We start from the raw sequence: 25,984 nt of genomic DNA, 5'->3' as shown, positions 1-25,984 counted from the left end.
CCTCCTCGCCCGCCATGAAAAAGATGAGAAGAGCATACACAGCTTGTCTGGAAGGAGGTCATTCAGCAGCGGCGGCGCGTCATCTATGCGAGTGCGACAGACGCGTGAGGTGTTAGCATCCCGCATTTGCTGTGTGCCAACACTCCCCCCTCCCCTCGGGGCCGCGAGAAACACATGTACGTGCTCGCTCATGTGCCGCATCGCTGTCCCGCAAATCGTGGAAGGCTCACCCGTCGCACATCAGACGCCCTCGATCTTTCGCTGGCGTGGAGGGAAAGACGCTGCCCTCTCCCAAGCACTGCAAGTAGATTCCTGTTCGACTCTGTTCGCCCCTCCGACAGCGGTGTTGCATTCATGCTCCGTGCACTGCAAGTCACCACAAAGTGGTGCAGTTGCACCTGCAGCGGCGGCTTTGCAGCAGAGGCGTTGACTGTGGCTGTGTGGGCGTCGAGAATGATCTGCAGCATGTCTAGCGGATCGTTCACACCGCGACGGCGGCGCACGCCGAGAGGCGACCACGCTGCAACAAGGTCCTCCAGATGACTTTCGGTACCCTGACCCAAGCTGGCAGTTCCATCCAGCGAGGTTCCTGTAATATCTACGAAAAAGCTCTCCTCATCGCCCCTCACCGCCGAAGCAGCCGTCCGCTGCCGCTGTAGCACATCTGCTCTGAACCGCATCTTGTTCCACCACAAGGATCCCGTGGGGCCATAGAGCACTTGGTACAGCGGGGTTGCGCGGTAGTGCGCTGCCAGCTGGGCGGGTTGGAGGGCGTACTCGGATGTGAACCAGCGACGGCGCACGCTAGGAAAGGGGAAAAAGACGTCGGCGTGGCCGGAGCGCAGTGTCTCGTGTACCTCCACGGCGCGACGCAGATGGCGCACGTGCTCGTCATCCGTGCCCGGCGCTCTGGCAGCGTCGCTGGCAGCCAGCCGCAGCGTTTCTCGCGCATCCAGGTGTGTACTCTCGATGTAATCCCTCGCGTCCGTCGCCGCCCACTCCGGCGCACCGACCCCCGCCTCCGCGACGTGGCCAAGGATCGCAACGACTCCGTGCGGGCGCAGAGCGCGGTGTGCGAGGGATAAGTGCCACGGTGCGTCGAAGAGCATCTCATGGGCAAACACGTTACTGGGTAGCACAATGAGGTCCAGAGAGCCCGGGGAAACATGCTCGAGCGGCGAGTACAGGGAAGGTAGCCTAGCTGTAGAAGCACTCGTAAGATGACCCCCACCGCCGCCGCGCGGCACCAACGACGCGGCCGGCAGCGGCATCGGTGCTTCTGCGCCAGCCGTGTCACCTGTGGAGGTGCCGTTCGGCAGCGACAGCAGAGTTTGGGCAGCATCTGCGGCGGTTGTCTGGGCTTCCTTGTACTTGCGCGGCGTCAGGGCGACGACGTGGGCAGCGGGGATATGCTGCCGACAGCGGTTCCACACGCAGCGAACCTGCACGTCTGATGCGGTGGAAGGGCAAATCACGAGGCAGTCTTTGCAAAAAGGAACGGAGTCCGCGAGCACGGAAAGCCACGCCTCTAGCGGCTCCACAAAAAGGCCTTGTGGGCCACGTGATGAGCCCTGAAGAACATGTCCGAATGGTGACAGAAGGTTTCGCTTCGAGGACGCCGATGCTGCACCAGCAACATTACCCTTCGAGTAGCGACGGCCTCGTAGTGAAGTCGGTGATCGTTGCCGCCGCACTACTGTGAGCGTGCAAAAACCACGTCGCTGAGGCCCTGCAAAGCCCAGCTGAGTCAGTTGCCGCCCACATTGATGTGTGGATGAAGTGCACAAGGGCATGGAACACCGAGGCAGGGCTTTGGAAGAGAAGAGAATGCGCAGCTCTGTCCTCCGCCGTCTCCTCGGCAAGGCCTTTCTTTTGTAGTATTTCCTCCTCCTCGCTGCGGTTGCTCGCGCGAGCAGCGGGAGTCAACAAAACAGAGAGCCACAAAAAAATGAGAACAGAGCGAAAGCAGATGGATAGGTGAGAAGCGGGTAGAGTGCAGACGGAGGAAAGAACGTAAAGGCAGCCACTGAGCACATCTTCATTTGCGGCTGGTTTTTTTTTTTTGGCAAGAGAAGACAACGACAGCGACGCCGTTCGAGAAGTGTGGCGCCCTTCCTCACCCAATCTTACCCGCAAGCAAAACCGAGAACGAGGCCTGGTCAGCAAAGGCCGCCGTCGTCGATGCCTCCCCTCCACTTCGCTCCGAAAATTTTGAGGCTGCTGGCTGCATCCATGTGCCTCTCTCTGACAAGGCAGACACTGCAACGTATACAGCCCAGATCCTGCTTCACGCGCTGAGCGATCGTCTTCTCTTTTCGCTGTCTGTCTTCTTCGCTGGAATGAAAGGGGGAGAGCATAAAGAGCATATGGCCCGTTACGTACTGATGCACACCCATACACATACACGCACATACACACAACCAGCAACAAGACAGAGGCGGAGAAACAAAAGCACGCAGAGAGAGAAGTGTGCCGGTGGGGGGGTGTAATGAACACGTCAGGCGCTGACATGAATAGCTGCCTGCTGTGAAGCACAAGTCCTTACTTTTACACATACGCACTCTTTCTAACGCGCACTGACTTCGCTGTTTTTTTTTTGTTTTCTGTCTTTCCAGCTTTTCTTCGCAGAGGCCTTCCGTGCGCGTGCGTTAGTGCGAGAGAGCATTGCACGCACGCGCATACATGCAGGTGGTAAGCCGTTGCTACAGCGAGCAGCTTACACGAGCCCGATTACTGGTAACGCGAAAGAGCGAACAAAAACACCGGCGAGGGGGGGGCGGGCTTCGAGACGCGCAGCGCCACAGAGGCGAGATGCAGAGAAACAAAGCCCAGCCAAAAAGAGGTGCGTTCGCTTCTCGATAGCACCCGCGCGACACCTCTTTTCAGCCTCCTTGACTTGCCCCTGCCTGCGGATCGTTTCATGCTCCGTGGCCGCATCCGCAGCACTCCCTCCCATCGAAGATCGCCGCGGTTACGGGTAGGGTGCGAGAAAGCTGATCTCCGGAACCGCCTGCTGCGGCGACTTTTGCCAGCTGCTGTGCGCGTGCAGCCCATCGTTCATCTCGTTTCGTCGGATGGTCTCGCGCCAGATGCCTGTGCGGAAGTACTTGGTGTGCTGCGAGAAGCGCCACTGAGTTCCGCTGCGCGGGTTGTACCCTACGAACTCGGTCATCTTTTGTCCACGCTGCAGCTCGTCAATAAACATGTAGCGCATGCGCGTCCACGGTCGTGGCACCAGCGGCGACTCGGCCAACCCGCACCTCATGCCGTAGCGCTTGAGAGTGTCCTGAACAGGTTCCATCGCCTCTGTGAGGCTTGCGTGCGGCAGCTTCGAGTACAGCAGCCCACCCGGACGGAGCTCGGCGTACAGGGAGCACTGCTCAATGGCATCCATTCCTATTCGAAGGTCCCATTCACCGTCCGATTGAGTGAGACCCCACTCATCCGGCTGCACAAAAAGAGGGTTCAAAACTACGGGGATGCTCTGTCCAGTGATGTAGAGCACCACTGGGCCCGCCCGGATCGCGTTGGCGTGAGCGCCGTTGTCTGCCGTCTTGGCAGCCACATCGGACGAAGACAACAACGCAGGAGTGCGACTCACACGATCGCTGTAGTTCGGCTTTGCATACACCGCCTCCTCCGTGTGGTAGCCCGTGAGAAGGCGCGTTGATGGGCACCGAAGCTGCTCCAACCAATGCAGTGGCACTACCGTGGTGGGCAAGAGGGGGTCGACTAGGGCATCCTCTACGCGAATCGAGCGGCGATGGTTGCGAGACATGATCTTGTAGTCGACGTACATGCTCCCGCACTTCATGCGGAATCGAAAGACGCGGCTAGTTCGCAGCATTGGTACAATGAAGAGTGAAGACTCGCTGTAGGTGCAGCCTAGACGTGTATGCGTGGCTTTGTATCGGTGCGCGTGTGGTCCAACGCCTTTCAGGTGCAGCCCCCTCAACAAAAAGACAATAAAGGCTGCAGCTTCTCTGGAATTGCCGTCAAGCGCGGAAAGAGGGACGCGCCTACCCCGGTGAACAGAAGCCGGCACCACTACTAAAACGAATCGGCTCTCCCAGAAGGGACGCGAAACAAAAAGCGCTATGAGGGTCACACGCGCGCACGCGGACATATACCCAGCGTGGGCAAGTGTAAGCACAGCGCCGTGAAAGAGACAGAGGGGCAGAGAGAGATAATGGCAGACGCAGTGGGAAAGGGTCAGGACCAGAGCGGTGGCGGCTACTACTGATGGCGCCAGCAACGTAGGGAAAGAGCATAGGCTTTTTGAAACAAGAAAAGCACCACCGGCGGTAATGCGGAAGCGGGGCATTGCACAGTGGCCACCCCGGATGGATGCACCACACAGTAGAAGGAACCCTTTGCCAGTGAAGTCTCCCCTTCCCCCTACAACGCGTTTCCCTGTCTCTAGCTCTTGAGATCTTCGAGGGCCGAGTGCAGAGAGGGGAAGGAGGAAAGGAAGGAGGAGGGGAGGGGAAGGGAGGGGAGGGGAGAGAACAATCTGTTGCGTGCCTGCATGCAACCTAGACCCTGTCGACCACTCCCGGTGCGCGAGAGAACGAGACGTGAAGAGAGAAGCGTCCATGAAACAACAGAGTGGGTATTTGAGTAGTCCTCTCCCCCTCCCCTTTCTCTCTCTCTATCGTCGCTCGTTTCTACGGAAGGGAATACGCGCCTTAGGGGCCTGTAGGCTGTGTGTGTGGAGGTGGGTGTATCTTCTTTTTCCTTTCGTTCTTAGACCTCCAGAACATAGAGACGAAGAAACAAAAGAAAATCAAGAAAAAAAACGAAGCTTACATACACGCAAGCGGTGTAACGAACATACCAAAAAAGGAGGAGGAGAGAAGAGAGAAGAGATCAATGCGAAAGACGAAAGGCGTACAAGAAAAAAAGGCAGAAGGAAGAAACGAAAGGAAAACAGAATAAAAATAAAATGAAGGCGGGTGAAGGGGAGGAAAGAAGTCGCAAGGAGGGAAGGAGGGGCGGAGAGCAAGGTGGGTATGGTGGATACGGGGTAAGCGAAGCAGAAAGAGGCATGACGGAAAGAAGAGGTTAGGGGAAAAATCCCGGAACACGACGAGGCACGCGAAACGAATAAAATGAGGTGATAGATGACGAGGGCGGGGAAGGTGAGTTACGAACGGATGATCTCCAGGATGCTATCATGCCGGCCATTCACGGCATACAAGCGGCGCAATCCGAGCTCCTATCATCTACCCACCTACCCCGACAGCGCATCTCCTCCTACGTGTCTGCCTTCCTTTCCAATTCCTCAGTCTCGCCCTCTCCGCACGTCTAACTGCACGCTACCCAAGTATGTCTGCACTCTTCTCCTCCTTGGCCATCTTCCTGTTTCTATGAAATCAAGCAGCTTGGCTGTCCGACTTACTTGGACGGGTACTGCGCAGCCTTCTGCTGCTCGAGCAGCTCGGCGAACTTCTGCTTGAAGTGCTCCGAGTGCTCGTGCATCTTCTTGTTGAACTTCTCTGTGTGTTCCTTGATCATGCGCTCGAACTTCTCGTAGTGCTCCTTCATCTCGGGCGACAGCGTCGACTCATCCGGCTTGTCCGCAAAGAACTTGGCGTTCTGCTCCTGCATCTTCCTGTTGAACTCCTCATCCAGGCGGTCCAGCTTCGCCGAAAACTCCTCGTACGTGGTGGCCATGGTTTACACGGGGAGGGGGTGGAAGGAAAAGTCGAGCGCGTGAAAGGAGAAGGTGTTATGCGCAGCTTGAGCGAGAATCGAAAGGCAAACAGAAAGCGCGGAAGGAAGAAAAGGTAGTAGATGTGTGGGTTGGGGTTAGTAGCGTTGGTTCAAAGGTCTTCTTGGTCGGTGCCCGTTGGTTGGCGAATAAGAGATTGGGATTGTGTTGGGGAGCGGCCAGCGAGGACCGCGTCAAGGGCATCAGCACACACAGACAACGTTGTTGCGTGTACGGGTATGCAACGGGGGCGGGCGTGTGTTGTATCGTCAAATATTTATTCGTGTGTTTAGGGGGACAAGGAGCCGGCCAGGGAAGTACGTAAAGAGTGTAGTGGGGCACAGAGCACCGCACGAGCACCAAGAAATATGTAAACAGGAGGAGGAAAGAGTAGCTTGTAGTCACAGATGTGGTGCTGTCCTTTCTTGTGCATATGCATTGCTAGTTTTGTATGTCCAGATAACGCGATGACCGCCAGGGGTCATGTTCGTGGGAAGGCGGAGGAGCAGGAGGGAGTCCCCACGCCGCAAGAAGCTTGTGTGCGCGCTACTTGCCGAAGAGGCAGCAAAAAGAAGGCTTGTACGTGCCTTCGGATGAGGGCAAGTCCGCAGGCTTAGATGCGGCGCGCTTTTTCGCTGTTGTTCAGGGTCCGTTTCGTTTTTTCCCCTTTTCGAGAGGTTTTTATGTGTGTATGTGTGTGTGTGTTGTTTGAATGATATATGGGAGGGGCAGCGCAGTCGAAGAGTGAAGCAAGAGAAAGAGAAGTGCGCGAGACGCAAAAGAAAGAGCGAGAGCAATAAACGACAAAAAAAAGGAAGACGCAAGAAGCATGAAGAAGCGGAAAAAAAAAGGAAAGTAACGCACCTATCCCACACACGCACACCAATCGTGTGAGAGAGAGCTCGCGAAAGAGAATTAGCTACAGTAGCGTCGTTCCGCAGGCAAGAGCAACGGCAGCCAGCTTCAACCTGCGTGGAGGAGAAGGGTGTGAAGCAAAAAAAAAAGGTCGCCAAGGTATGCGTGGTTGGTGGCCGTGCTCTTTGCAGCGCTTTCCCATGAAGACCTCCTGAGCTAACGCCAAGAAGGGAAACAAGAGAAGAGGTGGTAATATTAGAGAGAGCAGCGGCAGCGGGTAGCCAAAAATATAAGAGGGCTGATGCGCACGCAGCGTCCATCCATCCTCAACACACACAAACGTATACGTGTTTGCGTATGTGTACGGGTGGCAAAAAGGGGGTGGGGAACGGCAACACACTGCGTGTTCATCTGCCGAAGATGCACCTCACTGCATGGCCTTTCTTCGCCCGCCTCATGTTTTCCCGACTGCCGGCCTCGGCTTTGCGTGCTTCTCTCGCTTTCTCTCTCAGGGTCCCCGCGCGCACTCTCTCCGACGCCCTACGGGCCTCGGCCGTGTATGTGTGTGTGTGGGAGGGGTGTTGAAAAATAAGAAATATGAGGGAAGAGTCAAGAGGGAGGTGTACAGTGGAGTCCAGGGAGACGAAAAAATGCGCAGTGAAGATACAACCGGACAGGAGAGAGGACGAGGAAGAAGAGCGGGTCAACACGAGGACAGCCGTCACGCCTCTGAGAAGGTGCCTGGATCAAAAGACGAATCCAACAAAAAGAGAAATAAGAGTAGGGGATGTCGGGAAGCGAGTCGTGCAGGGGCTCAAGATGTCCCAAAAAGAGGAACGCGCATGGGGATGGAAAGGTGTGCACGCAGGCAAAGTTCGGTGCCAGACACTGAACCCAACGCATGTTGTGACCAAAAAGCCAGCTTAAGTTGTACTCGGGGGCTTTACCAAGACTAGAGCAGATGGCACCCGTTCGCTTCTCGCACTTCCCACTCACCCAACCCCGCTCCACGCTCCCTCTCGCCGATACTGGCACTCTAGAGATGTGCGCACGTTGACGGTAGAGGATGTATACGGCAAAAGGGGCAGCAGAGCGCAGGGGACGGGAACGCAGATGGCGATGGGGTACACGCGAAGGTTAACAGACGCGACCGCACGGCTTCACCACCGCACCGTTCGCCTCACGGCGCGTTCCCCGCGCCTTTGACCAATTCACGAACATGAAAGGGCACGATACGGAAAAGCGGCGCACGTCGAGAAAACAAAATAACAAGAAACCTTCAGCATTGCACGTTTCTACCTCACTGCTCGTTCGGCATTACCTCGGCTCTACCACGGCCACAAGCTGGGGCTTGCGCACACAAGAGTATAGATCGTTTCAATGGAAAGCTTCAGAGAGAAGGTCGGGAGGCGGCGCACCCTCTCACCTGCACTCTTAATCTCCTTCCCTCAACTGCTATCCGGCTCCCCCTGCTGAGCTGCGCCATCCACGCATCCACGCGCCGGGCGGACACACACACATACCGTTCGTGAGCACAAGAGCGACGCCTGTGGCAAACGCCTGGCCATACGCCCACAAAGGCAGGCGCGCACACCGCTGTGCCTCTTACTGCTGAGACGCTCATAAAACCACACCCCCGACTCTCGATGCACCGCTGTCGTCTTCGTACTTGCATTCCAGGGCAAATCATTGGTGTTTCTTTGCCTTCAACCTCTTCTCCTGCCCGAAAGCGCTCATGCAAACATCGGCAAGCACCGGCATGCACAAATATGCGAGTCCTGGTGGTATCCGGCATGCTTCGAGCCGCTTAACTGTTTCTAGTGCTACTTGCACATGTTCTGCGCAGCCTTCTGCTGCTCGAGCAGCTCGGCGAACTTCTGCTTGAAGTGCTCCGAGTGCTCGTGCATCTTCTTGTTGAACTTCTCTGTGTGTTCCTTGATCATGCGCTCGAACTTCTCGTAGTGCTCCTTCATCTCGGGCGACAGCGTCGACTCATCCGGCTTGTCCGCAAAGAACTTGGCGTTCTGCTCCTGCATCTTCCTGTTGAACTCCTCATCCAGGCGGTCCAGCTTCGCCGAAAACTCCTCGTACGTGGTGGCCATGGTTTACACGGGGAGGGGGTGGAAGGAAAAGTCGAGCGCGTGAAAGGAGAAGGTGTTATGCGCAGCTTGAGCGAGAATCGAAAGGCAAACAGAAAGCGCGGAAGGAAGAAAAGGTAGTAGATGTGTGGGCTGGGGTTAGTAGCGTTGGTTCAAAGGTCTTCTTGGTCGGTGCCCGTTGGTTGGCGAATAAGAGATTGGGATTGTGTTGGGGAGCGGCCAGCGAGGACCGCGTCAAGGGCATCAGCACACACAGACAACGTTGTTGCGTGTACGGGTATGCAACGGGGGTGGGGGCCAGATGGAAAAGCAAACGGAGCAGGTAGGGAAGTGCCGCGGTGGGTTTATGCGGAAGCAGAGATGCATTGACGCGGAGCACCTGCAAATGAAAGCGAGGAGAGCGCGCGAGTCTACGACGTCGCACATACACCTGCATCACGGAAAGGGAAGAGCATTGGGTGAAGGGTAGTGCAACAGAGGCCCTATTCAACGGCCACGTGCGCCGCTAGGAAGCGGGTGAAAAAGAAAACTCGCAGTCCTCTCTTCCAACGTCCTACTTTTACGGTGTGCGAGCAGCGACCAAAGAAAGGAAGTAAAGTTCCGCTACCGGCACAGGCGCCTTTGGGGAGACCCTTGAGGTAGACTCCCGTAAGGTGCTTCACACGCCTCTCGCTGAATCCCTATGGCATACGCGCACACGCACAGAGTGGGAAAGCGCGTGTACGTACGTGGCTGCATGCGGCTGAGCCGGCGGGACGCTGTTGCTCTACCTTTCGGTCCCCCTTCCTCTCCTCAGCAAGGCAGAGCCGGTCACTCCTTGGAAACTTCCCATCCTTTTACGGATTGGCTGTTGTGTAGGCTTTTCTCGTTATCGTCGACTTACGGAAGAGTGGAATAAAATAAAAGAAAGGGCTAGAGAAACGGGGAAAAAATAAAAAACAAAGGAAAAAGAGCGCACCGACAACTGACTCAAACAAAACAATAAACAAGAAAACGAGGAGACACGCGCACCTTCACGGACACAGACCCGACAAGACAGAGAGCGATGCAAGAGAGACCTGAGAGGCACAAAAGAGAGATGAGATGAAGAGAGGTGGAATGGCATACGGCAGAGCGCAAACCACAAAACACAAACAACAAAAAAAAAGGGTTTATCCTACGCCTGTGCGAACGCAAACACACTCGCACAAATGCAGCCTCATAGCGGCAGAAAGAGACACGTCGAGGCAAACATCTTGAAAAATGCGAGCGAAGCTCCCACATGTAGGATAAGAAGCGCTCCCTTGCGTTGATTCGGATTTCTCTGGGCGCAAGTGTTTTCCCGACGGTCTTCAGCTTCGCCGGTCCCTGTGGTACACCTGCCTCTCTACATCCTCGTTCGCTACCGCTGCTACACACGAAAGAGAAAAGAAGACACACAACCAGTTGTCGGGCGTTCGCGCCATCCTCATAACTCCCTCTCTCTCCCTCCTCTCGTCAAACCATCCGTGCATCATTATCTTCTCCGCACACTCTCGCTTCTCCTCCTCCACACAAACAGGAACAGCAACTTTTTTTCCATTTAATGCTCTCCTTCCTTCACGGTTACGTTCCTTTTTCTTTTCGCTTTTCTTCTTCAAATGTTCAGTCCTTTTTCGTCGATTTGTTGTTGTTGCTGTTGTGCGTGTGTGTGTGTGTGTGTGTGTGTATGGGCGTGCATGGATTTTCACTTTTCTAGTGGCCTCTCTCTCTAGTTTTCTTTCCGCTCCGGAAACCCCAACATACACCCACACGCGCACAAAAGCATAGATAAACGTACACAGAGAGAGAGGCGCGCAAAGACGCGCAAGACCAAGAAGAAAACACACATACACACGTATACATATATACACGTGCGAACTCGGAGAGGAAAGCAGAGACCGAGACAGAGAGAAATGGAGAGCTCGTAACCTATGGGCAGTCGAAGAAAGGAAAGACAAACAAACCAAAAAGAGAGAACACGCTGCTGCTCTCTTCCTCCCTCTTTGTTTTCCTTGCGCATGTCTACATCGCCCTGTCAGTCTCTCTCCATCCTTCGCGTCATTCTCTCCTTCTCTCATTGCTAAACTCTCGCGGTAGGTGTTTCCTTCCCGTGTGTCCTTTTCTGTTCCCTACCCTTATCTCCCCCTCCCCCTCTGGGACTGCTCGAGGCCGACTTCTGGTCTCTCTCTCTTCTATTTTTTTTTCAGAGAGGTGGAGACCAAGCAAACCGCTTATCAATCTCTGCCATCAACAAAAAAAAGGGAGAGGGTGGAAAAAAAAAAATGATATATATATATATATATAGTTCTCCTTTCTTGTCGCTGTGTACTTTGTCATTCCGCACAGTTGAGTTGTGCCCTCGCGGTGGAGAAGGGGCTGTCTGAGGCACACACACATACACACGCACGCAGGCACGCCAGACAGGCAGGCAGACAGCGAAGGTCCCTTTGGTCGGCCACCCCGCGGCTAAAAAAAGAGAAACAAAGGCATGATCGTCCTTTCGAATTTCGTGTTGACTTCGAAAAATAGCAGAACTTCTCAGCACCAATGATCCATATTTTGTCTTTCCATTTTTCCCTTTTCTATTCGGCACACGCACCCAGACTGGAAGTTCCTTCCCTCGCTCGTTCTCGTCGACTTCCTCTCCTCCTTCTTGTGCACTCTCTTGGAGGTGGTCTCTCAACTTCTCCAGATATCATTGACTTTCCCTCTCCCCTCATATCTCTTGTTGCCCTGCAGTCCGTCCCCGCTGCTACGCTGTCTCGGCAGCGGCACCACCACCGCTGCTTTCATCGCAGAAAAAAATGTGCGTGGCCGTTGCCGAGAACCGCCTCGCCTTCTCTGTGGCCAGTTTTGATGGTATTGGTCTCGTGAGCCGCTGCAAGGAGAGCGCGTATGCGTGTGCCTGCATCCTGCCGCCTCGCCTCTTGCGCGCAGTTGTGGCACCCCGCACAAAGCCATTCGAGTGCGAAATACTGAAGCGACAGAGGTTCAGCAAAGCGTGGAGGCGTGCGGTACAGCCGCGTCCTGCAACGAGATCGGCGGTGCACCTCTTTTGACTCCCCACGCGCGTCGCGAACTCTTTTCCGCTCCGCGCGCAACGACGTGCAAAAACACATGCGCACAGCAGATAGGAGAAGCGAAAAAAAAAAAGAAACAAAAGACACGTGAGCGTGGGGCGGAGATGAAGGAGAGACCGGGGGATAACAGGGGTAAGGCTGTGCACGGTTATAAGTAGAGAGAATACAAAACTGTACAATGCGCGCGCACAGGCCCACACACACACACACACGCACGCACGGCTACACGGCACCAAGCATACATATACAACGGCGATGGAGAAGGAGCACGCTCGCCATCGAAACGAGCAAAGGAGGCAGAGGAGGGACGAAGTGACGCACCAAAGATGAGAGATGCGAGTAAAAGAAAAGGAGAAGGCGACAAAATTATAGAGAGAACCAAAATCACAGAACAACGAAACAAAAAAATGAGGAGCGTACAACACAAGGAAGGAAGGAAGGGAGGCGCAAAGGAGGGTGGGCAAGGCTCGGTGTACCGACTGCTATTTTCTTTTTTGTCCTTTTCGTTGAGCGCGGCCCCGCATGTGTGTGTGTGTGTGTGTGTATCTTGGTGGATGTATTCGAGCATTGTTTCTCTCCATCTCTCCCCCTCCCTCTCCCTCTCTTCCTCCCCCATTGCATTCTCGGTTTTCTTTTTTCGTTGCCTTTTTTCTGTATGTCTCGGTGGGCGCATAAGCTTGTTTGAGCGTAGCGCGTGTGGCGCCGCACGATCAGCAGAGAACGAAAAAAGGGAGGAGGAAAAAAAAACATCGACAGAACAGAGACACAGACAGAGATGCAGAATGGGGAAGCGAAAAGATGAAACAATAGGCACACAAACAAGCGAAAAAGGTCAAAAAACTTGAAAAATGATGATAAGAGGGAAAGGGAGTACGATAGTGCATGTTGGGTTTGTTGGTTGGTTGTTTGTGACGACAACAAGACAGATGAAAGGAGCGCTGCCGCCTGACACACGCATCCACGCGCACACACACACCCAAATATCATCTACACAAAGATGCAGCGCACAAGCACAGATACAAGCACAGACACAAGCACGTGATGGAAAGAGAAAACGACGAGAAAAAAGGTTTCAAGGAAGACAGAGAAGCGACAGAGATACAATGATGGAAGGGCAGAAATTTTCGCGGTGGTGCACTCACACAGGTAGGGCGAAGGCTTCGGTGTCTGCAGTGTCTCTTTAAAAGGTCAAACTGCGCAGGCAGATGGATAGCAGAGGATGCACACGCAGAGCTCAGAAATGGGGCGACGAAAAAAAAAGAGCGACCGTAAGAATCTGAGTCCCGATATCTTCCGCCGCGGCCTTCGACTCAAACACTAAAAGGTGCGACAACGAAAAAAAAAAAGAAAAGAGACAGAAAGGGAGCACGGCGTAGCACGCAAGAGTCCTCTTCACACACCCACATGTACAGGCAAAGAGAGAGAGAGATGTATGGAGAGACAATCGGAGGGAGAGAGATGGTAAAGTGGCGAAAAACTACAAAGCACGAAAAACGGCGGCGGAGTAGGCTGAGACCGAGAGACACGGCGAGAAAGAGAGCCACAACACCAAGACAAAAAAAAAGAGCACGAACAAGAAGCCTGAGCGCACTTCACCTGCTGCAAACTACAACACCACAAAATGGTGCACATTATAAGACCCTTGAAGAGACTAGCCTGTCTCTTCGCTTCCTCCTTCCTTTTTTTCTTTCGCTTCTATTTTTTTTCGGTTGGAGTTCTTTTTGTTTTGCTGGTGACACTCGCAATCACGCGAGTGCACACAGACTGACAATCAAGAAACACAAGATAGAGATATATAAGACAAAAATGAGGCGGAGACGACACATACAGACACACGCACACAAACAGCAGACACACGAACATGTATGTGCACACGCACGAGCGCAGACATGCATGTACACCAAAACGCCTATTTCGACTACAAGTAAACAAAGAAAATACAGAAAGAAACCGTACAAGAGGGAAGAAGGTGGCCGATCCGACGCTGCAGGAGAGAGGGACGCGTACACACACACACACGCACACACAAAAGACTAGTAGATCGATGTGCCGAGACGGAGAGAGAAGAAAGAAGAGACTACATGTATTCTGTTCGCTGAGCAGCATAGATAGGTGAAGAGAAAGACGTGAAACAAAAAGGGTACGGCAACCTGAAGGAAAAATATATATATATTTGTACTTAGCGCACGACTTCTTCTTCCTTTGTTGTCCGTACCAACGCCCAACATCCCCTTTGGGTCGGTTTGGGTTGGTTCGCTGTTTTTCTTTTTTCGCACCCGTGCCCTCGCCTCGTTTCCTTTTTCTACTTGGGAAAAGAGAAAAATGCGAAAAACGAACAAAAAAAGGGAGGGATGAGGAAGCAACAGAAGTAAACACAAGGAAAAGAAGGTCGATCTAGCGTGCTGCACGCATCTCTCGTGTTCACATCTTTTTCCCCTTGTTTCTGTTCTTGTAGCGGGCGTTCTTCGTACACGAGTGTACGCCACACATGGCCCTCCGCCTCCCCACCCCCACTCCTCTGCAGTGCGGCCCACCCACCCTTGCTGGCACTGAATCTCCTCGTACGTGGTTTTCCTTTCTTTTCTTGTGGTTTCCTTTTTGGCCTCACCTCTCCTTTCCGCACTCGCCTGTGCGGGGTTTTCGTGGAACGTGCGCAGACACGAAAACCCCGCACAGGCGAGTGCGGAAAGGAGAGGTGAGGCCAAAAAGGAAACCACAAGAAAAGAAGGCAGCATACAGAGGGTGGGAAACGGAGACAAAGAAAGAATGTGGTGCGTTGGGGTGGTGAGGAGGGTGTAACACGGGGGGTGAGGGTCTGTACATATACACACACATGGATGCGAAGGGATCAATAAAGCAACGATGAGTGCGTGCCGGTGCAGCACGACCCGCTTCCACAGGTGCCAACAAGCACAGAAAAAGAGAGAAACAGCTGTCCACGCAGAAGAATGGGATGATGACAGACGGCGAGACACAATTTACGGCACCGCAAGGCTGAGGAATTCCAGCGCGCATCCACAGAGGTCCTCCTCCACGCACGCACACGCCGATGTCGCCTCGTCTGCTGGCCTATCGTGGTGGGTCACCTCGACGCCTCTCTTCCCCTTCCGTTCTTGTCTGCAGGCGTTGCACGCGTTTCGTCATCACGAGTCTCTGCCGGTACCCCTCTGCTCCTTCATCAGTCTTGAAGCACTAGTTTGTTGCCCTCCAGCTGCTCGGCTTCCTTATTGTTGCGCCCCTTTCTTCGCTACCAGAAGCCACATCATGAAGAAAAGGAGTCGAAGGAGGAGGATGTCCACGGCTGTCCCCCGCCTCCGCAGAGGCCCGTGCGTTTGTGTGTGCGTGTGTGTGTGGGCGCGCGTGACTACAATGTCTTGTTGTCGAGGCGCACGTTCATCGCGCGGTTCGCCATCTCGATGCCGTCAAACTCGGCAATTGCAATCTGCGCCTCATCCTCAGACTTCATGACAACAATGCCCATGCCGCGGCTCTTGCCGTTGCGGCCCAGGATGATCTCAGCCCGCTCGACGAGACCCACCTGCTGAAACGTCTCACGGAGAGCGCTGTTCGTGCAGTCAAAGGGGAGGTTCGAGACGAAGAGCTTACGGCCCACCTCTGGCACCTGCTGGCTGCGCGGCTTGGGAAGCGGCTCCGTGCCATTCATCTCAGTCGACTCTGCAGCACCGACCTGGTACGGCGCACCACGGCCGTAGGCGCTACCCGCCATGTTGTGGCGGTTGTACCCGGCCGCAGCACCGGAAGCGGCCGCGCCCTGGTAGTAGCCGCCAGCCGTGTACTGGCCGCGGCTCTGGGGAGCGGTGTTGCCGTAGGCGGGCATCATGTCCCGCTGCACCAGCGGAGGGCGCGGGCCGTCGTCGAACCTGCGCACGATCAGCCGGCGGCCCTCGAAGTCGGTCTCGTTAAACATGCGGATCGCATTTTCGGCGCCTTCCACGGTCATCATCGTGACCAGTGCCGAGCCCTTCGGGCGGCCGGTGCGGTCGGCGATGAGATCTGTGTAGCGCACCTTGCCGGCGTTACGGAAGTAGTCCTTCACGTGCTGCCACGGGGTCTGGAAGGGGAGGTTGCCAACAAAGAGGATCGTGCCCTGGTTTCGGCGGAAGTTATCGGTGTCGCCGCCGTTTTGGATTTCGTCGTTCGACCCGTGCGAGTGGCGCTCCTCCATCATTTTTCTCGAAGTTCAAAAGGAGTTTTCCTTTTTGGCTGTTTTTCTTTTGTTCGGAAAGCGCACAAGAGAGCGGAGAGAAGATATGCGGCACTGCACGTAAGGAGAGCACGATGACACAAGCACACAGAGAAGACACGCAGAATGACAGAAAGAAAGCACAAAAGCGAGCGATCACAAGTAACGAACACACACACGCGCGAAGTAAAAAAAAACGAAAACAGGAAAAAAAGTAACACGCGTACACGGGAGAGAAAGAGAGACGGTGCAAGAGAGGACGGGCGGAAACCCTGTCTTTTATGCTTGTTTGTGTGTGTGTGAGGGAGGGAGGGAGTGGGTGGGTGTGGGTGTGTGTTGCCTTCTTTGTTTGTCTCGTTGTTCTTCTTTAGACAGGGAGACAAAACCACATGAAAGAGCGCATACACAGAGTAAAGACGAGGCCTGTTAGAGGAAGGAAACCGACAAAAAAAACGAAAGACAGGTGACAAGAGACAAATCGGCAGGAAAGAGCACGTACAACCAACTGCGTGTTGTAGTTGAGTATGTAACGTGAAAGAGAGAGTGAGAGAGACGTTCCCCCACGCAGCAGGTGGTGTTCATATGGGTGATGAAGCCCCGCAGACCAAAGAAGTGCAAGATGGAGAGAAATGGGGATGAGGGGGAAGGTGAGGGGAGCACAGTAGGTGAAAAGAAACCGCATGCGCAGCAGCGTGTGTGTGCGCACACATTTTTTTTTTGGCAAGCAACCATGAGAAATGAGAAGAGAGGAGAAAGTGAGAGGAAGCAACCATCATATAGACGCGCCCTCAAAGGCACTTTGCCATTGCATGAGCATACTTTTGTTGTTGTTTTGCTCTTCTTCGTGACACCCTCACTACCGATGACGAGACGACGTGCAGCTCCTCCCACCGCAGCCAGCATCCCCCCTCTCTATCTCCTTCGTTATTGTCCTTCTATGTCGCCCTCGCACTCTCACCGCTTTTCCGCCTTGTGGCCATTGAAGACCGTGGATGAAGGTGCTTCGGTTATCCTTGCTGCAGGATACACCCCGATTCATGGCTGCCATCTCCGTTTTGGCCTCTCAACTCACTAAACATAAAGGACGAAGCTATGCGAAGAACAGCACATCAGAGAGGAAGGGCGAAAAGGAGAGGGTAGCGGTGCTGCTGCACCCTGCCGCTTCAGTGTCACGGGGTCACAGTGAGCGCGCGGTAGGGGAAGAAGGGAGGAGGGACCTCTGCCGACCCTTCGCCAGCTGATCATCCCTCTGGGGCGATCGAGCCCTCGGCGATGATACTCTTGCGCGATTGATTTTGCTTTCTCAAAAGGAAGTGAAAAGGATAAACAAGTCGCATGCAGAAGCAGATGCTGCAGCGTATGCACCTACGCAAGGGAAGAAAACTCACACGATTACCCCTTAGTTGGGGACCTTCAACTTTCCCTCCCGTACCTTCGCCTGGATGTCGAGCGGGCTCTCGCCATCGACGGTGCAGCCGATGGACACGGCCGTGCCGAGCACCTCCATCACGACGGCCTTGAGATCGCTACCCATGGACTTGGGCTGCGACTCCTTGGCGATCTTGATGATCTCCGCGAACGGGATGTTGCCGCTATGCTTGATGTTCTTGACCTTCTTGCGGTCGCGCGGCGGCTCCTTCAGTGCGCGGATGAGGCGAGACGCCACGGACGGCGTCACCACCACCGTCGCCACACGGTTCTTGACGCGCAGCTCGCAGGTGACCTTCAAGCCCTTCCAGTCCTTGGTGCACTTGGCGATATCCTCACCAATCTTCTTGGCGTTGAGACCGAGAGGACCGACCTTGGGGGCGAGGGAGGCTGTCGCAGCCACCTCGCCACCGACGGCGCGCACCACCACCACGATCTCCTGGTTGGGGTCGAACTTCGGCGGCATGGAAAACTGTCGTCCTCAAACGAGGTGAAAGTGTGCACCTGCTCCACGTTTTCGTCATTTTTTGTTGTTGTTTTTAGAAGGTTTTGTTTGTTATATATGGCACACAAAGCAAAAGGGAGGAGAGAAAAGGTGGAGAGGTCGCGTCCGCGAACAAGACGAAGACAGGGCAAAGGAAGGGCGGCCGAGGAGCTGCAGTCCCCACTAAAACGTGACCACCTTCCACGAAGAGCTCTCCAGCGAACGAAGAGGGAGAAGCAGAGGTGCAGGCACAACCTGCCAGTGGTGTACCACAACCGTGCTCATCTCCACTAGTTTTTTCCTCTTCACAGCATATCATACGGCGCCGTTGGTGCGGAATCGCCCATATGTCTTTCTCTTATGTGAAACGGGCCCTGCTTGTTCTTCTGTCTGCAGGGTTCTCCTCCGCAAAGGAAATTCGCGTGCCTGCTCTTGTCGTTGCTCGCGCTTGCGTTCTGTGCGGCAGCTGATGTCCGTGAGTGGCACACGCGCGTGCTCCTTGGCTCAAAAAAGATCGCACTCTTCGTGGGGGGCACAGAGAGAGAGGGAGGAGGGGCCGTCGAGGAAGGAACAGGCAGGCAAAGAAAAAAAGGAAGAACGATGCGCTTATTCATTGAGATCCGCAACAGAGGCATCCGCGATGGAGCCCTAGTTGACCTCACGTTGGTGCTAGGGCGGGTGCCGGCGCCCTCGGAAACGTAAAAGGGATCGTCTCTGCATTCCACGTGTGGGGATCCCGGTAAAGCCGAGACGCCACCTTGCTCACACTCTTCTTCTCTCTAGTTGGCTTGATGTCACCCTCACCGTCCTCGTCGCTGCCGCTCTGCGTGTCTTTCTCGAGAAAACGCAGGTTCGCGACCTCAAAGGCGATGGGAACCTTGGGCTCATAATTGGGGTAGATTTCTGCTGCGTCCTGCACTATGTAGCGCACGGCAAAACGGCTCTCCGTGTAGCTGGAGGTGATAACGGTGGCGTACGCTGGCTCTGGTGCGTTCTCGGGCCTCTTCTTTGTGCACAACTTGGTGCTTGCTGACGTGTTTACCAGGTTGGCGTGGTTGCTCAGGATCAAGTACATGTAGCGCTCCTCCGTAGCGTTGGTGGTGACCTCGGCTGACCCCTCTCCGCGGCCCTCCTCCGACTCGAGCGCGTAGGCTACACGGCGAGCTGTTGTGTCGAGCAGCCAGGCGAGTGTATCGTAGAGCAGGTCCCACGTGTAGGTAGCGAGCACCTCAGCCGGCGACGGGGTCGTGATGAGCGACTCTGCGGGCCGCTTCTGCAAATGTCGGCGGCTTAAACCCCATTTATGGGATGTTAACTGCTCGACGGCCAGCACATCCATGGAAAGGCACTCCTCCTCCTCGCACGCGCCTCGCGGCTCCACGGGCTCGTCCCTGTCGCTTTTCTGCGATAACTGCACGCGGTGCAGATGCACCGTCGCGCTGGGAAAGCACGCGAACAGCAAGTCCAGCTGAAGCATCTCCCGAGGGGACAGCATCTCGAGCAGCCAGCGGCACGGGGTCGCCGTCTCCGTTAGTGACGCAACGACACACTCAGAGTCGACGGTGGATGGTGACGCTGCCAATGACGGCGAACGAGCGTGGGGCGCAACCGCAGAAGTGGCATTGAGGTGCTCCATCTTCGCCATGATCACCACCGGTGAGACTCTTTGAAGAGGATCGTTGCCATGTGCCGTCGAGACAGCGGCGGCAACAGGCGCTGCAACGCGAAATACAAGAGGAAGAACGGTGTCAGAGGCAGGCTCCTGCTGCTCCAATAAGTTTTCTACAGATGCATTGATGGGATTGCCACCCGCCCCGCCCGTCATTGACTGCACAGTTGCCTGTCTTGTTTTGGTGTCTTGCGGCATGGCAGTACTGCGCGAGAGGTGAACTGTGGCAGCAGCAAGAGGGGCCGTTTCTGCCGCCGTGGGGGTGCTTGGGAGATGTCGTGCCTCGCTGGGCGTGGCCGCTTCGCCCCTCGACCCTTCGCGGTTAGCAGCTTGGCAGAGCAGATACTCCGCGGCGGCCAGCTGAATGCTTTGTCGGCTCTCCGTCACATTGGGCACCGCAGCGCCAACCGCCACGTGCGCGTGGTACACCCCACGAGCGGACGTGGTGTTGTCGGTGTGGCGCGAGTTAGGGTTGCGCCTCACATGAACACAGATGGGAATCCGAAAGGACGTGCGGGGCTCCTCGGTGTCGACGTGCGCAACGAACAGCTTGAGCATCGCCTCAAAGGTCATGGAGAGCGACACAGACGCGACAAAGGCGGTGGTGCCTTCATCGTCAATACCTGCTTCTCCATCCTTACCTTGATACTTCGACGCTTGCCAGCCAAGGCGAGGGAGGAGGTGGTGGGCGACGTACGTGTGTAGTGCTGCCGTGGACAGCGGCGTCAGGCTCGCAGCAGCAGCAGCATCAGTAGACAGGTGGGAAGAAAAGGCAGGAACCGCAGGGGACGCTGACCTCTCGCTGTCGCCGTCGTCGGACACTCTACCACCATCCCTTGCGCCTGGCTGATCACCGTCGTCGTCTTGTCTGTGCTGGGGCAGAGAAGCAAGCAACAGGGACGCCGATGCAGGCACCATCGTAACCGCAGACGGGTGCGCTGCTGCAGCTGAAAAGGAAGAAGCCTTGAAGGTGCCGTCTGACTCCGAGTGGCGGTTGTGCGGGCGGCCGCCAGCGGCAACACCTGAGGGCGCTGCGAAGCTGCGAACCTGCAGATTCGGGAAAGGGGCGGCGACGCCATTCTGCTGGGCGTTGTACAGTTTAACCAGGTGCCACTGAAGGACGCGTAGACTCGGAAAGCGTCGCTGAAACACCTGCAGCGGTGTCGCCCCGTGTGGCATGCCTTGCTGCAGATCACCGGCGGGACTGTGAGCGGCGTCTCTGTTGTGTGCATCCTCTTCGGCAGCGCCTGACGCCGCTGAAGAACTCGCCGCCGGAGCGCTACCCGACAGCAGCAACCCCTTGCTCTCTTTCGCCTTGGCGTCATCGAGGAAGGAAACGAGCCGCTCCTGCATCTGGTGTAGGCGACGATACTGCGCAAAGCTCGTCAGCGCTCTGCCCAGGCACGCGTAGGTTGTTGTCTGATGGCCGGACGAGAGTCGCACCACGTGGCACAACGCCTCTCGCCGCAGAGCTTCGAGAAACAGCTGTTGCTCCTGCTGTACCACCTTCAACACCTCCGCAGAGTTCGGCGGAGCCGCCGGGGAGGGCTGGTGTCGAAGCCACTCGAGCACAAACCCGCGGTAGCGCCGATGCTGACCGGCTGTCAGGCATGAGTTGAACTCGTGAACTCTCTTCGCCCTTGCTATGGCGGCTTCGGTGCCCTCCAACGATGATCCTGTTGGCGGCTGCGACGAGGCGGCCATCTTGAACTCCTCCGCTTCCTGCGCAAGGAGGCGTCGGCAGTACGCCACATCCACGGGGCGGTACACGTCCTGCTCACACCTTGCCGGTTCGTCGAAGAGCTGCGCAAGATACTGCGCTGTGACAGCGTACCCCGCCGCAGTGGACTGCGATTGTGGGGCGCTGCCGGCGAAGCGACCTCTATCGGTACCGTCTACAGCTGCACGGACGTCCTCCTCAGCGCTCACGATTTCCAACACGGTGGAAGATGCCGACGCGGACGGCTCATTCACGAGCGTAGAGCGGTGCCGCTTTCCGTAAGGGTTGCGACCCTCGCGGAAGTACACAGCTGTAGACGCCTCCATGTCGTCCGTAGAGGCCGGCAGTGGGTAGCCGGGGGGGAGCAATGGAATGTTCACGTGAGGGATTGTGAGCGTGGTCGAATTCGGCGGTGGGGACTCTGCGAGAGGCGCATCTCGCCCAGTCCCAGCCTGCGCCGTGGACGCCGGTGGAGGCATGGAAGGAAAGCAGGGAAAGCCTGGGAACTGGGCTGCTCTCGCGCGCAAGGGTGGAAGTTTCGAAAGAGATCACGCACACGATGGGTAATGTGGGTGGAGCCACAAGCGCGTAGAGACACACAATGATGACGGATAGCAGCGGCGACCCAAAGAAAAAAAAGAGAGAGGGTATCTCGTAAGTGCAGAAAAGGACGGCGGCATCTGTATCGGGAGTGCTTGTGTTGCTTTATGTCAAGGATCAGTGATATCCACGAGAAGAGTCGCACGCATATGCATGCCTGCAGGAGAACGCGAATTGGCCAGTTGGCAGCCACACATTGCACCGGACAGCTCCCCCTCTCTTCCATCGCAAAAGGAGGGAGGCACCATACATTATCAGGCAACGAGGTGGGCGGAGAAGCACCGCAACAGAGTGCAGCTCACATACACACACACACGCATATGGCACTGCTGGGCTGCGACAGCGGTGACCCGTATCGCTCATTGCCAGCCAGTAGAGATGGGGTGCGGGTGGGCCGCATGCCTTCTTTTAATGCTTCACCCTCAGTTTCAGGCGGTGGTCATTCGTTTATTTTCTTGGAGCATCGGCAAGCCAGATGAATGAGTCGTCGCTCTCAGCAGCAGCGCGTTTCACGAATCGGAGCTGTTGCCCTCCTCCTACTCCGTTGACAGCAGAAGTTGGTGCCTTGATGGACGGCGAGCACGCGACTCGGCAACCTATGATAAGAGGCGTTGGGCGAGGCGCCAGCACGTCTCTATCTATGCGAGTGCAAGCACACGCGCACAAACGCGTGCACACGTTGGCTTCGTCTCTTCTCGCCCATCATTCCCTCCTCAATGTTTTTTCGCCTTCGTCCTTGGACTCAGCGCCGCATTCTTTCACTCGTCACAATGGCAATCAAAACTCACAGAACCCAGCAGCTGCCCCAGAAGCGCCTTCGCTCTCCCTCGATCGATATGTGTTGCCACGTCCATCTCATCCCACAAACTTTAACACGACGAGAGTAGGAGCAAGGTTCAGCAGAGAAGAGTTGTCAAACATCGCTGCTGCCTCCTCACAGATTGTATGGAGGGAGGGAGGTTGTGCGGCTCATTGCGGGGCCGCTTCGTCTTGCTTCTTCGCGGTCATCTCATTCTCCGCCTTCAGCGCCGGCGTGACTCGTGCCATCATCCACCTTTGATATTCCTCTATGTTTTTCGGACGCTGCGCGTGTGCCGAGACGCAGTTGACACCACTCTCCGGGCCGTACTCCCCGCTGCAGAGGTAGTAGCCTCCCTGTACCATACCCGTGTCCTCCACCGCTGCCTTGAGAGTCGACTGCGCAGACTCGATCCATGTCTTGCCGAAGACCAGGGAAGGGTAGTAGAAGAAGTAGTCGAGCACCCACGGCGCGAAAATGTCACGGTATAGGTAGGTGGTGATGATGCCGGGGTGAGTGCAGGCGACGAAAATCTTGAGTTGGTCCTGTCGGTCTGTCTCTGGGGTTGCAGTGACGCTCTGGGTAGAGTCTGCGGTGGTGCACTTCGCTGCGGGTTTGCGCAGCGCAGGCGTCTTCGCCGCAGTCTTTGGGATGAAGCGCATCGTCGCGACCTGCCGGGCCAGGAGTCGCGTGTTCCACATTACACAGAGCTTGGAAAGGCCATAGTAACCAACAAAATTGGCCCAGCTGTAGTCGCGAATGTAGTACGGGCCGCGTGCAGCTTTGCCCTCTTTCGCCTCACCACAGCCGCCTCCGGGAAGCACTTCGGCGGCCCGCTCATCGAGTCCGCGGATCATCTCGAGCGGGTTGTAGCGAGCTTGACGGCCAGGGCCCAGGAAGGTGTGGCAGCTCGACGCCACGTTCACGATGCGCGACGTGACCGACGTCTTCTCTGCCGTCTCATCCAACAAAGGGAGCATCAGCTGGGTGAATAAATACGGGCCCACTGCATTCGCGGCGATCATGCACTCCATCGACCGCCACGCCCTGGACGATGCCGCAACAGATGCACTGCCTGTCTTCAACTCCTCCACTTCACCAACAAAGTGCAGATGTCGATGCAGCGCGCCAGCCGCCATGATGAGGAGGCCTACCGGCAGGTGCGCCTTCATTGCCGCCAGCTCCTTCACATAGGCGCGGATAGACGCATCCGAGCGCAGGTCAACGGTGCCGAGCACCTTCACCGAACCCTTCGCGTTGCACTTCTGCAAGTGACGCTCTATAGTCTTTTTGGAAAAAAGGAGCCGATCGGTGTTGCGTGCTGCGAGCACAACGGTCCATCCGTGCTCTGCGAGCTGCATTGCCGTGCTGTAGCCGACGCCGGAGGTGGCCCCAACGACGAGCGCTACGCGGCCCGTATAGTCCACACCGGAGGGCCACTGGCACACCTTACCCTTGGCAGCCGTTCGACATGCGAAGATACAGCTACAGATGAACACGAGCACGTCGGCGACATTCGGATTGCGAGCCCAGGTAATGTTCAAAAAGTAGAAGGCGCCATACACAAGTCCACACAGCACCATCGAAGCCAATGCCGCCACCTCGGATGAGAAAAGATGGAGCATTTTCACGTTTTGGTTCTGTGGCGCCTTCAGCGGCTCTTCGATAGATGCTTAGGTGTGGATAGAAGCAGAGGGAGCGGTGTGGCTGCATGTGCACCAAAGGGACAGCAGCGACCAACAAAAAAAAAAGGTTTAGAAGTCTGAGAAGAACGTCAACGATACGAGCTCGATTATGTCAATGGAGAAGCGCGCTAACTGTGTACGCGCAGATATGCACACATGCAGTGTAAGCGGCACGGGAAAAAAAAGACGGAGGTCAGAGTGTGGATATGTGCACGCGTGTGCGGAAGGCGCCGCTGTTGTCGCTGTGCCGATAAAGACGACCCGTCCACGATGTACTATACACTCATAAGTGAAGCAGAGAGAGAAGCCGAAAGAGAGGAGAAAAAAGGAAGGAAGGCAAAAAGGGGGCAATGTGAAAGTGAGAGAGGAGGGATGTCTGGCGAGCGAAATGCCGCACTTAAAGCACGCCTTTCACTTGTTTCTTTGCCAATTGGCGTAGGTTCATTCCTGCGCCAACGCACATCCGCGCATACGGATAGAAAGTGTTCAAACAAAACGAAAAAGGATAGCTACTCTGCAGAAACCCAAAGAAGGGCTAGCGCGAAATCGAAGAACTTGCTTTGTATCCGTTTAGTGTGTACCTGGGCGAAGTTACCCTACGGCGCCGAAAGACGCGGTGTTATTGCGCGCGCAGATGAGCAAAAAAAAAAGAGACAATGCCGTGCGCTACTACTACATTCCCCACCTATATCCGTTTCACGTCACAATGACACCCTGAGAACAGCGAGAAGAGCGCCGGTCTCACTGCCTCCATTCCGTTTATTTTTTTGGTGGTGGTGGTCTTTTTGTTCATTTCGCTGCTGTTGTTCGCTTTTCCTCTTATTCTTGTCCCTCCCCCTCAATCGCTCGCCGCACGCGCAGAACCAGAAGAGGAAGCAAGGGCAAGAGAGACCACATTATCCGGGAAGACGAATTGAGGTGAAAAAAAGAAACGAAACATATATGATCAAGATGAGACGGAAAAGACAGCGGCGTCAAAACCCACAAGCGAATGGGATGACTAATGGGGTGCAGAGAAGGAAGGGAGCCGCAATTCACTCGAGCGCTCGTAGATGCCCGCGTGTCACTCACCTATGCCCATCCCCAATACGATCGGGCAGCACCAACTTGGACTGGCCTAGACAGAAGCACCACTACAGAGGTGCACATCCACATATTCAGGGGCAGCCGCAGTTTATTAGGAGGAAGAATAGAATAAATCACAACGGAATTAGTAGCAAGAGCAAAGAAACAGCGCCGAAAGGAGACAAATACAATCAGAGTAACGGCACTGCCAGTGGCAACTCAAGAAGCCGTGCACGCGGAACGTGGCCGTTGGCTTACGGCAGCACCGTTTCTGGAGAGCATTCCGCTTCAGTCCTTTGTTGGCGCCCTCTCAATCTTGTTCTTTCATCGCCCTTTTTTTTTGCAGATGCCCACGCCTTCATGTTCCATTCAGTGACTCAGCAGACCCATACCAACCTCATCTGCCAGCACTCGCGTGTCTGTGCCCGTGTGTAGCAGCCCGTGTACCAAAGGAAAAAAATATATATAAAGAGTTATGCAAGCGGAAGACGACGAAAAAAAAAAAACGAAAGGTCAACAACGAGAGAAGCTGGAGACTGCCTCCTCCGCTCCTTTCTTTTTTCGTCTGCAACACAACCGTTGA

General features: G+C 55.4%; 8 protein-coding genes across 9 annotated transcripts; all 8 read right to left on the bottom strand.

The window, feature by feature from the left end:
• Window positions 1-188: 188 nt before the first annotated feature.
• On the bottom strand, window positions 189-1,793 carry LDBPK_352290 (hypothetical protein, conserved; the record flags this gene model as incomplete). The annotated part of the gene is made up of 1 exon (XM_003864760.1): window positions 189-1,793. The coding sequence occupies one exon, from the start codon at window positions 1,791-1,793 to the stop codon at window positions 189-191; it is 1,605 nt and encodes a 534-aa protein (XP_003864808.1).
• A 1,178-nt stretch (window positions 1,794-2,971) lies between these two features.
• Window positions 2,972-3,847, bottom strand: LDBPK_352280 (hypothetical protein, conserved; the record flags this gene model as incomplete). Its single annotated transcript, XM_003864759.1, has 1 exon — window positions 2,972-3,847. The coding sequence occupies one exon, from the start codon at window positions 3,845-3,847 to the stop codon at window positions 2,972-2,974; it is 876 nt and encodes a 291-aa protein (XP_003864807.1).
• Window positions 3,848-5,397: 1,550 nt separating this feature from the next.
• Window positions 5,398-5,676, bottom strand: LDBPK_352260 (kinetoplastid membrane protein-11; the record flags this gene model as incomplete). 2 transcript variants are annotated; one of them, XM_024473491.1, is made up of 1 exon in its annotated part: window positions 5,398-5,676. In XM_024473491.1, one exon carries the CDS (start codon window positions 5,674-5,676, stop codon window positions 5,398-5,400), a length of 279 nt encoding a protein of 92 aa, XP_024329260.1. Both variants share the same exon structure in this region, with proteins under 2 accessions (XP_024329260.1, XP_003864805.1).
• A 2,715-nt stretch (window positions 5,677-8,391) lies between these two features.
• On the bottom strand, window positions 8,392-8,670 carry LDBPK_352250 (kinetoplastid membrane protein-11; the record flags this gene model as incomplete). The annotated part of the gene is made up of 1 exon (XM_003864756.1): window positions 8,392-8,670. The coding sequence occupies one exon, from the start codon at window positions 8,668-8,670 to the stop codon at window positions 8,392-8,394; it is 279 nt and encodes a 92-aa protein (XP_003864804.1).
• Window positions 8,671-15,111: 6,441 nt separating this feature from the next.
• Window positions 15,112-15,936, bottom strand: LDBPK_352240 (RNA-binding protein, putative; the record flags this gene model as incomplete). Its single annotated transcript, XM_003864755.1, has 1 exon — window positions 15,112-15,936. The coding sequence occupies one exon, from the start codon at window positions 15,934-15,936 to the stop codon at window positions 15,112-15,114; it is 825 nt and encodes a 274-aa protein (XP_003864803.1).
• A 1,414-nt stretch (window positions 15,937-17,350) lies between these two features.
• LDBPK_352230 (60S ribosomal protein L12, putative) lies at window positions 17,351-17,845 on the bottom strand (the record flags this gene model as incomplete). The annotated part of the gene is made up of 1 exon (XM_003864754.1): window positions 17,351-17,845. One exon carries the CDS (start codon window positions 17,843-17,845, stop codon window positions 17,351-17,353), a length of 495 nt encoding a protein of 164 aa, XP_003864802.1.
• Window positions 17,846-18,521: 676 nt separating this feature from the next.
• LDBPK_352220 (hypothetical protein, conserved) lies at window positions 18,522-21,731 on the bottom strand (the record flags this gene model as incomplete). The annotated part of the gene is made up of 1 exon (XM_003864753.1): window positions 18,522-21,731. The coding sequence occupies one exon, from the start codon at window positions 21,729-21,731 to the stop codon at window positions 18,522-18,524; it is 3,210 nt and encodes a 1,069-aa protein (XP_003864801.1).
• A 1,090-nt stretch (window positions 21,732-22,821) lies between these two features.
• On the bottom strand, window positions 22,822-24,276 carry LDBPK_352210 (hypothetical protein, conserved; the record flags this gene model as incomplete). The annotated part of the gene is made up of 1 exon (XM_003864752.1): window positions 22,822-24,276. The coding sequence occupies one exon, from the start codon at window positions 24,274-24,276 to the stop codon at window positions 22,822-22,824; it is 1,455 nt and encodes a 484-aa protein (XP_003864800.1).
• Between the last annotated feature and the right edge of the window lie 1,708 nt (window positions 24,277-25,984).

Source organism: Leishmania donovani, chromosome 35 (assembly GCF_000227135.1).
Source record: "Leishmania donovani BPK282A1 complete genome, chromosome 35".
Taxonomy (NCBI): Eukaryota; Euglenozoa; class Kinetoplastea; order Trypanosomatida; family Trypanosomatidae; genus Leishmania; species Leishmania donovani.
This window is presented reverse-complemented; position numbering and strand designations above follow the sequence as displayed.